The sequence below is a fragment of the Durio zibethinus genome, chromosome 18 (assembly GCF_047325235.1).
Source record: "Durio zibethinus cultivar Kanyao isolate XHJ-2024 chromosome 18, ASM4732523v1, whole genome shotgun sequence".
Lineage (NCBI taxonomy): Eukaryota > Viridiplantae > Streptophyta > Magnoliopsida > Malvales > Malvaceae > Durio > Durio zibethinus.
The window spans coordinates 6,392,706-6,403,812 of record NC_143179.1 but is presented as its reverse complement, the minus strand read 5'-3'; the positions used below and the strand labels follow the sequence as shown (position 1 = coordinate 6,403,812).

The window sequence follows — 11,107 nt, the reverse complement described above, 5'->3', positions numbered from 1 at the left end:
ATATTGCAGCTTGTCCTTCAAGACCCAGAAAGGGAAAAGACAAAAAAAGTTCCATACCCTACATTTGCTCCCTACAGATGTTGGGCTTGCACTTACCGATAGCAATATCAACTTAGCATATAGACAATTCAAGCAAGACAACAGTCAAACAAGCCCCTGTCTCTGTCCTGTCTATGTATGCCACTAACTTACAAACCATCCTCACTTCACCAACAAATTTCTCCTGTTTTTTGCATATGAAATAAATCCGACCATGGAATCAATCCCATCATCCCAAACCTTCAAATCCAGCCCTTCCCATCCCAAACATGTCGTTCCATTAGACTTCAACAATGTCCCTAAACTCCCAGATTCCCATGCATGGAAGACGACCTTGCCTATTGATGATCACCAGTTGATTGACCCTTTTACCGAAGAACCTTTGCCCATCATTGACCTTGCCAAACCGGATGTGTTTAACCTCGTAAGACATGCCTGTGAGAAATGGGGAGTGTTTCAAGTTACCAACCATGGCATTCCCGTTAGTTTCTTTTATGAAATTGAGTGTCAAACTCGGCGGCTGTTCTCGCTGCCCGCGGAACGCAAGCTACTGGCTGTCCGGTCACCGGAGGGCTTCACCGGGTATGGCTTGCCCCGCATCTCCCCCTTCTTTCCCAAGCTGATGTGGTCAGAGGGTTTCTCCATTATAGGGTCCCCAGTGGAACATGCTAGCCAACTTTGGCCTGAAGATCATTCCAAATTCTGGTACGTGCATTCTGCATGCTCGGCTGTCACGATTACAAAAATTGTGGTTCATATATATTTCGAAGAAAAGGCTTAAATAAAGTTTCTTAAATGAAATTTTTTATTAAAAATATTAAATAAAAATTAAATTGAAAAAAATTCTGATAACGGGTAAAATATGCATACAAATAGAGCAACCAAATAATATTGATTTGAAAATTAAATTTAGAATCTATTTTAATTCTTAATAATCAATTTAATTATAAAAAAATATTATTATTTTTATATTTTGTCTTCTCTCTTTCATTTTTTCATCACACATGATTCAATTTTACATAATTATTAGTACATGAATGCAAGTAAATATCTCTAAAAATTTTACACAAGATTTAACTAGTAATTATTATAATTGTGAAATTTTCGTCATAATTTTCACGATGTCTTAATTATTTTGGGTACATTTCACAACAATGTCTATTAAATAAAGTATTAAAACATCATTTAAAATTTTGATATGCTTTGTCTATTTAACAAACTGATATGTTAATATTTTATTTTATTTTTTTTATTAAAAACTCAAATGAATTGCACTTAAGAATTATTCCTAAGTTTTTATCCATATATATATATATATGTTCATTTTAAGTTTCTTAACGAAACCCTAATTTAAATCCAGACGGAAGAATTTCACTATTAATATGTTGTGGTGGAATATAAGGGATGGTTTGGCTATAAATGGCCAAAAAAAGAACAAAACAAAACAAAAAGTGGATGGCTCGGTGAATGTGGGTTGTATGGAATTTCGTTACTATCAAAGGAAACATGTTGTGAATGGTGGCAGAAAACTTAGGAAAAAGTTCGTGCATTATTTATACAATTCTTTTCACGTACACTCCAACTAGCTCATAATCTATATATATAATTTAGGAAAAATCGCAGTACAAGCATAAAAAAAAGATTATAAATATTAATATTTGAATCACAGATTTTATTAGATATTATCTCTTAAAGATGATTGTTCGAATTAATTAAATTAAATTTTGTACTGAAATTTCATTTGCTTCGTTATTGAATCTCTATTTTTTAGCTGCTTAAACCTAAAGCAGTAATTAAGCATAAATTAATTTGCTTCTCTATATACATGCCACTATTAAGAATACCAGAGGCAAGAAAAGAAAATAAGAGCTACTACTAGTAATTATCTTGTTGCCAATTCTCAAAGGTAATTTTTAAATTCACATTTTCCTCTCCACCGCTTCATATGCATTAGCAAAATTGTTAATTTGTGCTAGTAAGATTTTTGTGACCCTGGCATCCCTCCATGGCTGACAGCTGAGATGGAATAATCCTTTTCATCAAAACTAAAAGAAATCCTGAAAAAAAAAAAAAAAGAGAAGTTTGCCTTCAGGACACAATTGGACAAAACCAACAAGTTTTTTTTTTTTTTTTTTGTATATATTTTATTTGTGTTATTTTGTTCGAGATACACTTTGCGAATAATGAAGCTTTAAGGCTTCTGCAATATTTCACTGGTTGTCTTTGATATGTTTCTTGTTTTATTAGTCTGAATAATTTTTCTTTATTCTTTTCATTTTCTATTTGTAAAATCTTTTTTTTTTGTCTGTTTTCAGATAGAATATATATTTATGGCATGATTTGTTTGTGATTCTGGTTTCGTGCAGTGAGGTAATGGAACATTACCAGGCGAAGATGAAAGGATTAAGCGAGAAAATAGTGGCAGCAATGCTTAGCTCCTTGGGCTTAACTCATGAAGATGTGAAATGGTTTGAGCCCAAAAATGGTTGTGACCAAACCACATGCGTTCTTCAACTGAACTCCTATCCAGTGTGCCCGGACCCAGGCCGAGCCATGGGCTTAGCCCCTCATACAGATTCATCTCTGCTCACTTTGCTTTACCAAGGCTGGGTTAGTGGCCTCCAAGTCTGCAGAGATGGTGCAGGGTGGGTGGCAGTGGAGCCGGTTGAGGGCGCCTTGGTGGTCAGTGTTGGTGATTTGATGCATATCGTCTCCAATGGCAAGTTCAAGCCTGTGTTGCATCGTGCAGTTGTGAACAACACGCACCACCGAGTGTCGACAGCATACTTTTACGGGCCACCACGGGAGGTCAAGGTCTCACCATTAAGGAAGTTGATCGACCATGCTCATCCCCCACTATATCGCCCGGTGACATGGAAGGAGTACCTTGAAGCCAAGTCAAAACATTTTAACAAGGCACTTGAGTCGATTCGTCTTTGAATTTACATTTTGGCACTAGCTAAAACCAGAGGAAGGAAATAACTGTTATCCTACAATTTTAGTACTATGAAATGTTTCAACTGAATTGAGATGGTTAAAAGTATTGTAGGAAAATTGTCCAAAACTTCTTTTAAGTATGATAAAATAATACACATATTCGATTTAGTTCAAATCAATATCATTTTTCACTATATTTAATTTTTTTAAGAAAAAACAATGACTTGGAGATTAAAAGAAATAATTATAGATATCTAAATTATTTAAATATTATTTTTTAAAAATGATCACATAAATTAATCAAATTAAATTTTATATTCATTGTATTTCGGTTTAATGAACAATAATAACTTTGATAAAAGATATGAAACCTTAAAATTAAACGAGGCTAGTTTAGGATGACATTTTTGGTGGAGAAAATGTAAAACCCCTTTTCCTTTTGAAACTATTGACAAGAATTGAAGAACAAGTACAACAGACCTGTCAGAAAACCTTGTTATCTGCATATACATATAGTGAAAAGACTATGCCCATCGACAGAAAAGTCGAGAAAACCGGGGTCGATCACTTCCAGAGTTTCACAAACTTGTCATGACTAGCTGAGTTTACCATGCTAGTGACATTGGATACCGCCAAGGCAGAGACTAGCTTCTCATCTGCATTTAGTGTCAATGTCTTGTTCTCGGTCATGTTCCAGAGTCTTGCGAACGCCGTCATTCCAGGTCATAAGCATAACAATAATCAGTCGTTTGAATAGGAAAAATTGGAAAGAAATTAAGCAAAGCAATGCATCTCGCATGGAACATTGGCAGTACAAAGCAATATACCCACAACAGCCGAAAAACATGATAACCCACTCTTGTAGTTGAAAAAATGATAATCAGGGAAAATGATCAACTCGTGCAACATCCCGCCCTTCCCAGAGCTTGTGAGGAATACAGATAAATGACCCACCAAGATAAAATTCAATTGTTTTATTCCCGTTTCACTGATGTAAAAACAAATTCTTATTTTACGTAATTTTGAAGTCTATTTTAAAAATGTATATTTAACCATTGTTGACAGTAAAAAACTAAAATTGCAACCCTACTCGTAGCTATCATCATCCATTTCCTTAGGCATTTTATTTGCAATTTTTTTCTTTATTTTTGTGCAAATTAGAATATTTTCAGTTTTAAAGTGCAAACATTTGTAGATTTCTCGTAAATGTTTAGTTATTACTTACATTACAATATCAATAAAACTATTATATCGTAATGTATTCTAAGCTATTTAAACTTGATAAAAAATAACTCGTATATAAAAGTTATATAACATATCTATATTTTAATTATTCACAATATAAAAATTTTAAATTTTTTAAATTTAATAAACTCTAAACGAAATATTTCAACTAATTTTAATGAACTGAAAATAAAAATTGCACATACCTAGATTGTAAAAATTTGCTCAATATACAGTAATCATGCCTTACTCTTTATCGAATGATGTCAAAGTACTTCGACCACCACCGTTTCAACAAATTTTCTATTGATTTTTGCCTAAATCTTCACCTCAAAAAACTTTTTTTAATCAAAATTGAAAGGTTTTTTTGGTTTTATAATTTAGTGAAAACATTTGATTTCTTTCAAATGAGATGATTTGATTATAAGTAACAAAATTTTGCTTTTTATTTCGAATGTTTCGAGAACAAGTCATGGATTTTATAGCAATAAGAGTGTTCTTATCATTTTATGACAAGGTCCAAAAAATACTAACACGAATATATATTTTGGAGTGATTAAATTTCACTTTTTAAATCTCATACGACAAACTCATATCAAATTTAATTATAAAATATATTTATATAATTTACTCCAAAATAAAAAAGCAAGTATATTAGTAATTTTCAAATAAATTAATCGAATTTATTCAAATTCGAACTTAACTAAATTCAAACCTGACTTGTTAATAATAATTGAGATTAAAAAAAAATCAAATTAAAATTTTAATTATATTAAAGTAAAAGTAATAAATATTTAATTAAATTCAATGTTCGAATCAAACTTGAACTTCGAGTTTGAACTAAGCTCAATACACAAACTTAAGATTATAGTCACTTATATTTCTTTTATTTCTACTAAAATTCATCCTATCCAACAACTGACTTTCCTACAAAAAAATGGAAAAAAAAATCTCTAAGATCAAAAGATACAAGAAAAGAATATTGGTGAAAACTTGTCATTCTTTAAAATCAGCCTTGTCATCCACAGGAAGTGGTCTGTTCCTCCAATACACAGCAAGAGCACTCCCACCAAGCTGCAAGAAGTTGAAAAGAAGTCAAGGTTTGTAGGAAGTAAATAGAAACCAGAGAGCAAAAAGTGTCATACCGCCATGCAAACCACACTAACTGCAGAAGGAACAGCGACTAGGGGATTGGTAAAATGTTTCTGGGCAAGCAAGAAACCAAGTGCAGAGCTCTACATAAAACAGAATAACAGCATCACTAATCACATTTGTTATCGGGTGAATAACAGCATATTTGATGAAGTCGACATGACAAAGTCACCAAGGGACATGCAATAGGGAATGTCTAATCACAAAAGCTCCACGAATAGTGAAAGCGGAATAGATGGACAGGAAACTGTGGCACATTTAATAATATCTGGTAAATTGCACCTAGTTTGGAGCCATGAGATACTAAGTTATTTTCAGGACTGTAAAACTTTTTCCTTCTCTTTTAGATGACCGTGATTGCAGGGAAAAAAAAGACCAAGCATATCAGGTGCAAATGACAAAATAACAGATGCTTAAGAAATTGTCCAGATAAAATGACACAGAATCCTCTGAGAAAGAATATGATACATTAGAGATTTAAAACAGAAGAATGTACCATCCGAAAAGCTGCTTCATGAATTGGTCATGCGAGTTATGTCTTGCTTATGCACAAGGACAGTAACACTCGTCAAAGATAGCAGTTCTAATGTTGTGATTATAAAGGTTTTTGTATAATGAAGATATCGAGCATTTATCATCCCCAATATCATCACAGATATAACATAATAATCATTCATGAAAATGTTAAACGTTAAAAAGTTTAAGAAATCTAATGTCTTGATAGTAATGAAGAAACGCCTACCTGCATACCACATTCAATGGATATGGTCCGAGAAGTGGATTCACCAAATGATATTTTTGAAATCCAGTAACCAAGGGCAAATGCGACAGCATGTAGGAGAGCTACAGGCGATATTAGCTGAGCTCCTTGGGCTTTCAAGACTTCAGATACTTGGCCAATCTTAGTATTAAAACGACATCTATGTTAATTCTTTACGTGGAAAGAAGCTTTCAACGGGAGCGCATAACGTGAATATTAAAGTTTAAGATATTGTAAATATACTTCACGAAAAATCCTCAGAACTTACAGGGCTTGTACAAAGTAGAGTAGTGAGAATAACTCCAATTAATGGAGTTACTGAGATTATTTTTGAAGTGAATTTGGGAAAGAATTCATTGAACAAGACTGCCACAAAGAAGACATTAGAATCATATGATTGTATGTCAAGATTCCTTAGACTTCATGATAATTGAAGTGCAACCAATAATAACAGATAAGAACAATAATCGTTTGTCACCTCCAACAATTGTTGGTACTAACACAACCTGAAAAGTGCTGATAGCAAGACCCTACAAAGATTTTTGGAAAAAAATCTTTACATTAGTGGAATCACCTAAATGAAGGTTATATACTTTAAATTTACGTAGATGTCACTTTGAGATCTTATACTCTACCTCTCACTTAGGTTCTACAATTTCTATGATCACTATTTTGTTTACCTAATCTATCACCACTATTATGTAATAAGGTGTAGATATTTTCTAAATTTCTTTTGCATCCACCTGATTTGTTTCGCCTTAAAGTTTCGACCGATGAATCAGTCCAAAAAATTTGGAAGAGAAACCAAAGAGGCTGGTCCCATTACTGTGTACGTCAGTCACCATAATAAAGCAAGAGATATTGACTACTTTGACTTCTACATCGTCAGTTGTCTCATGCTTCATGTATTTGCCAATTACTATCCATAAAGGCAAACAAAAAAATAAGAATAAACATACCGCAGCATCAACAGGAACAAGCTGACCGGCAAGAAGCTTCGTGAGGAGGGGTGTCATAACTATTGCTCCAATAGTTGAACATCTGCAAAAATTCCAGAAGAAATTGGGGAGCTTGAAAGTTGTTTAATTTCAAGTTTCAGAAATATTGAAAGTGTTATAAATATTTTACTTCATAAGTTATAAAGCTTCCTTAAATACAAAGGTAAAGCATATTTGATGTAAGTTGTCCTATTAGCTATCATTTCAGCCATGCAGGTTAAAGTATAGCCAAATAAAAACTAGGTCATCATCATATACTCCAGATATTTATCATGCAGTTCTATATTGTTTGAAAATAGAAGCATCGATTACTAGCAATCTCGATGTTTACCAAATGGAGCCTAAAAACATCAAGAAAATTTTCTTCATTGCTAATAATCTTATACTTCTTCTCATAAGCATGATGCACATAATTCCTTTTTCTCTGGTAAAAATATCTGAAATACCCTACTGAAATATCATCATACTAAGGCCATTTTTTTCCCACAAACATCTATAAACTCTAGCTAGTTCTATGCTAATCTCGATTCCTCTACCTTAGAAACATAAGTGAAACAAAAGCCGGATACACAAATGAATTTTTGTTGAATTAACATCTGCCAAAGACCTTCATAGTCAAAAGATAGTTTTTACACCTTTCCCTTAGGGGGGAGGGAGAGAGAGAGATAGAGAGAAGAAACAAATTTTGGAACCAAAGTTAAACTTAAGGGATATCAAATGAAAAGTTACAAAAGGTTTATTATGTAGTTAAAAGATCATAAGACTACTCTATCAATAAAAAGCATTTAGATGGGTGGATGCAGTTTGATCTTACGTTGTCATGAGAACAGAGAGTGCTACATTCCCCCTAGATATATAGGTTGCAACATTTAACGCCTGACCACCAGGGCAGCATGAGACCAAAATAAGACCAGTTGCAAGTGGAGCAGAAAGTTTCAGAGTCTGAAAATCACATAGATGTTGTTCAGCACTCATTTATTCATACGAGCCTACTAGAAAGCCCTATAATGATGATGAATCACATTCTACATAGTGCAATCTAAATTACATTGACTTTCATTTCAAAAGCCAAATTTGGACAACATATATCATATTTTCTGCAGTCTTCATCCAACCTCTTTATTGGGAGATTCCTCAATCTATTAATATCACAAAAAATTTTACCAGTATTCTATAACTCAAATAAAATAATACAAGGGACATCATTTTTTGAAGTAAAGTCTCATGTCTTCTTGTTATGATGATGAATTCTGTTTCCACGATAAGTAGAACTCAACCAGCCAGAAATGAGGGTACTGATGCAAAGGCAAATTTTGGATTACCATTGCAATAGCAAATCCTAGCATAGGCTTGATTACGTATTGAGCAAGAAATCCTACACCTACCTGCAAAATTGGAAACTAATGCTCTTAACCATGTAAACACTAAAACAGGATCATTTTTGTTTTATCAGCAGTCTATTAACTCAAGTGAATATTTTGCCTTACAGTCCATGGGTTCCGTAGACAGCGTCTGAAATCCTCAAAGGTTAATGTTAATCCCATTGAAAGCATGAGGAAACCTAGGCCAATGGTGAAAAGATCTGTCTCTAACCATGTTACCTTTAAGAGGGAATAAATGGTTAGGTAGCTAAGCAACATTTGAATCAGCATTCACTAAAAGCAGCAGAGGCCTGAAAATTACCGCAGCTGGCTTGTAGATACCAATAATAGTTCCCAGAATAAACTGTTCATTAAATCAAAGTTATAATGTAAAATTAAAGATAAAAATATCAGCTGGAGTTTTATTAAATACACTAACAAAATCGAACACACACCCACACAGGGAAAAGAGTTGTCAAAGTTTCAATCATTCTTTCATACTGGTTCATCCCACTTGGCGTAGGAAAATCTCCGGATACATTTGCTGCAGCCTTGCACACAACTCTGGAATTCCTGGATATAGAGATCAAATCATTCTTAAGGACTCTAAAAATGCACAAAATGGGAATCCATACATCAACAAATAGTGGGTTTGATACATTAGAAAAAAAAATCTGAGATTGCCTCACATTAGAACCCAAATCCATGAATATTGGAGCTGAAAATGAGATACAACAGGTACCAAAGCCAGGAGTAGTCATTGGTAAAGGAGCAATAAGACCAAAGGAACAGGGTAATCTAAGTTCAGGTGTCCAAGTAGCAGAAAAAAGCAAGTTAATGTTGGGATAGAGAACTGGATTCACCAATTTGTATGAGATAGTGAAACAAACTTGGGACCAGGGGTTACAGAACCTTATTTATACAACAAAAACAAACTAGCCACCTTGCAAGGTTCTTGCAGGCAACCAATTTTACTATCCTTACTTTCCTCCCTAGCCAAAAAAGTATAAAACGGCATGCGCTCTAAACATTTTTTTTAAACAGTCACCCCTGTAATTATCAGATCAAATTAGCTGGCTTTGCTTCTTTCTCGTGGTCAAAGCAATGAATTTAACACTGAAACATGCATTCTCGAGCATTGTATGAAAGAAATTCAATCAAATCAAACACTTGGTTCTCAGAAAGTACCTTGAAGCAGGAATGATGGAGGAAGGGGCCGCAAGAGCAACTAGGGGACTACTTGGCTTTCGTTGGATTGCCCAACCTATCCCATTCTCAGGCACAGATACTCCAGCTCTAACATCTGAACATTCATATAAAGCACAGAAATCACAAATAAACCCATGTGATAAACAAGTGACTATAGACAACCCAAAAAGCAATAAATAAAACACGAACAAAAATAAAACATACCCGGATGAGCTGGCTGTAGCCTTGTAGCAGGAATCAAATACAAGGGTCTTCTACATATAGCATCATATGTTTGCAGATTGTAATCTTTGACAACGAATCTAGACAAAGATGACATCGTGAAACACAAAAATAGAAAGCTTTGATCAAAATAAGGCAGGGTTTAGAAGGGTAGAGGGTTTTTGAGTAATTTCATTTTGCCGCTGGCTGGTTACTCCAAGCTACAAGGGGACAATTCACAAATGGGTTATCGATGTCGTATAAACCGAGGAACCACACGTATGCACAAAATGGGTTCACCCAAATTCTGGCTTAAGACATCAACTTTTTGCCGCTGACTCCTGATATGTGAGTTGACAAATTCACTGCCAGTTGTCGTTTGCGTAAACTTGTGAACTCCCACTTCTCTGGAGCTGTAACCGTCAAAACGAAAATATGATGTGCTATATCTTTCTCGTGATTATGATCTATCAAAAACATGCTTTTCGGCGTGGACTTGGACTTTCAATGTTTTCATTTTCAAGTTTCATTGCTGCGCCCGGTTTGCTCTTTGCAAATCTGCTTGTTGATTGCCTGCGGTTTTAAATTGCAGTAGCTGTTAAGTTTTTGACTAGGAATCGTTTATCGTAATTTCGGATATAACAAAAGAAATAATGATCATCACATTTATTATATTGTAAATTTTTTTATTGTTGCACAACTCACCAAATTTGAGAAAATAATAATTTTATTTATGAAAACTCTTATATTATATTATCTAAAATAATTCATGACATTTTAAATTATTACTTATATGATAAAATAAATTATTATTTTTTTAATATATTTCGGTAATATGCATATTTAAAAATGTTCAATATGCAAATCCATAAATTTTATAATCATGACAAATATAAATACATGAGATTAAAATATTAATTTTATATGTAAAATTATATTTTTTAAATATATAAAATTAAAGTCATTAATTTTAAATTAATTAGAAAAATAATAACCGAAAGTTTTAATATATTAATTAATAAGATACTTCTCAATCTAACTTAAATCAAACACAAAAAATATAAAAACAATTAAAATAACATAAGTAATACCAAATTTTAATCATTTAAGATTAATATTTTTAAATGAGAATAAAACATATATTAAAGTTATGAAAATAAAATTCATTATTTATTGTGTATATTTCTCTCTCAAATATTCAAAAATATTTTTCAAATGTCCATTTC

At 33.1% G+C, this 11,107-nt stretch overlaps 2 protein-coding genes across 3 annotated transcripts; one reads left to right on the top strand and one right to left on the bottom strand.

The window, feature by feature from the left end:
- Positions 1–240: 240 nt before the first annotated feature.
- On the top strand, positions 241–3,195 carry GA3OX3 (gibberellin 3-oxidase 3). The gene is made up of 2 exons (XM_022896449.2): positions 241–744; positions 2,406–3,195. The coding sequence occupies exons 1-2, from the start codon at positions 254–256 to the stop codon at positions 2,977–2,979; spliced, it is 1,065 nt and encodes a 354-aa protein (XP_022752184.2). The 5' UTR covers positions 241–253; the 3' UTR covers positions 2,980–3,195.
- Positions 3,196–4,947: 1,752 nt separating this feature from the next.
- LOC111300327 (sodium/pyruvate cotransporter BASS2, chloroplastic-like) lies at positions 4,948–10,516 on the bottom strand. Of its 2 annotated transcripts, XM_089747105.1 has the most exons (13): positions 9,885–10,516; positions 9,660–9,774; positions 8,927–9,044; positions 8,794–8,835; positions 8,598–8,711; positions 8,433–8,495; positions 7,925–8,052; positions 7,072–7,153; positions 6,591–6,642; positions 6,381–6,478; positions 6,095–6,253; positions 5,346–5,435; positions 4,948–5,274 (listed from the first exon to the last, which is right to left on the bottom strand). In XM_089747105.1, exons 1-13 carry the CDS (start codon positions 9,997–9,999, stop codon positions 5,197–5,199), a joined length of 1,254 nt encoding a protein of 417 aa, XP_089603231.1. In that variant the 5' UTR covers positions 10,000–10,516; the 3' UTR covers positions 4,948–5,196. The 2 variants fall into 2 exon arrangements, with proteins under 2 accessions (XP_089603231.1, XP_089603232.1); XM_089747106.1 differs by lacking the exons at positions 6,381–6,478; positions 6,591–6,642.
- Positions 10,517–11,107: the final 591 nt, after the last annotated feature.

Coding starts and splice junctions, on each gene's coding strand:
- GA3OX3 (XM_022896449.2), top strand. CDS start 254: ATGGAATCAATCCCATCATCCCAAACCTTCAAATCCAGCCCTTCCCAT. Junction 745..2,405: donor GAAGATCATTCCAAATTCTG/GTACGTGCATTC, acceptor GGTTTCGTGCAG/TGAGGTAATGGAACATTACC.
- LOC111300327 (XM_089747105.1), bottom strand. CDS start 9,999: ATGTCATCTTTGTCTAGATTCGTTGTCAAAGATTACAATCTGCAAACA. Junction 9,775..9,884: donor GCTACAGCCAGCTCATCCGG/GTATGTTTTATT, acceptor ATGAATGTTCAG/ATGTTAGAGCTGGAGTATCT. Junction 6,643..7,071: donor TTGTTCCTGTTGATGCTGCG/GTATGTTTATTC, acceptor AAATCTTTGTAG/GGTCTTGCTATCAGCACTTT.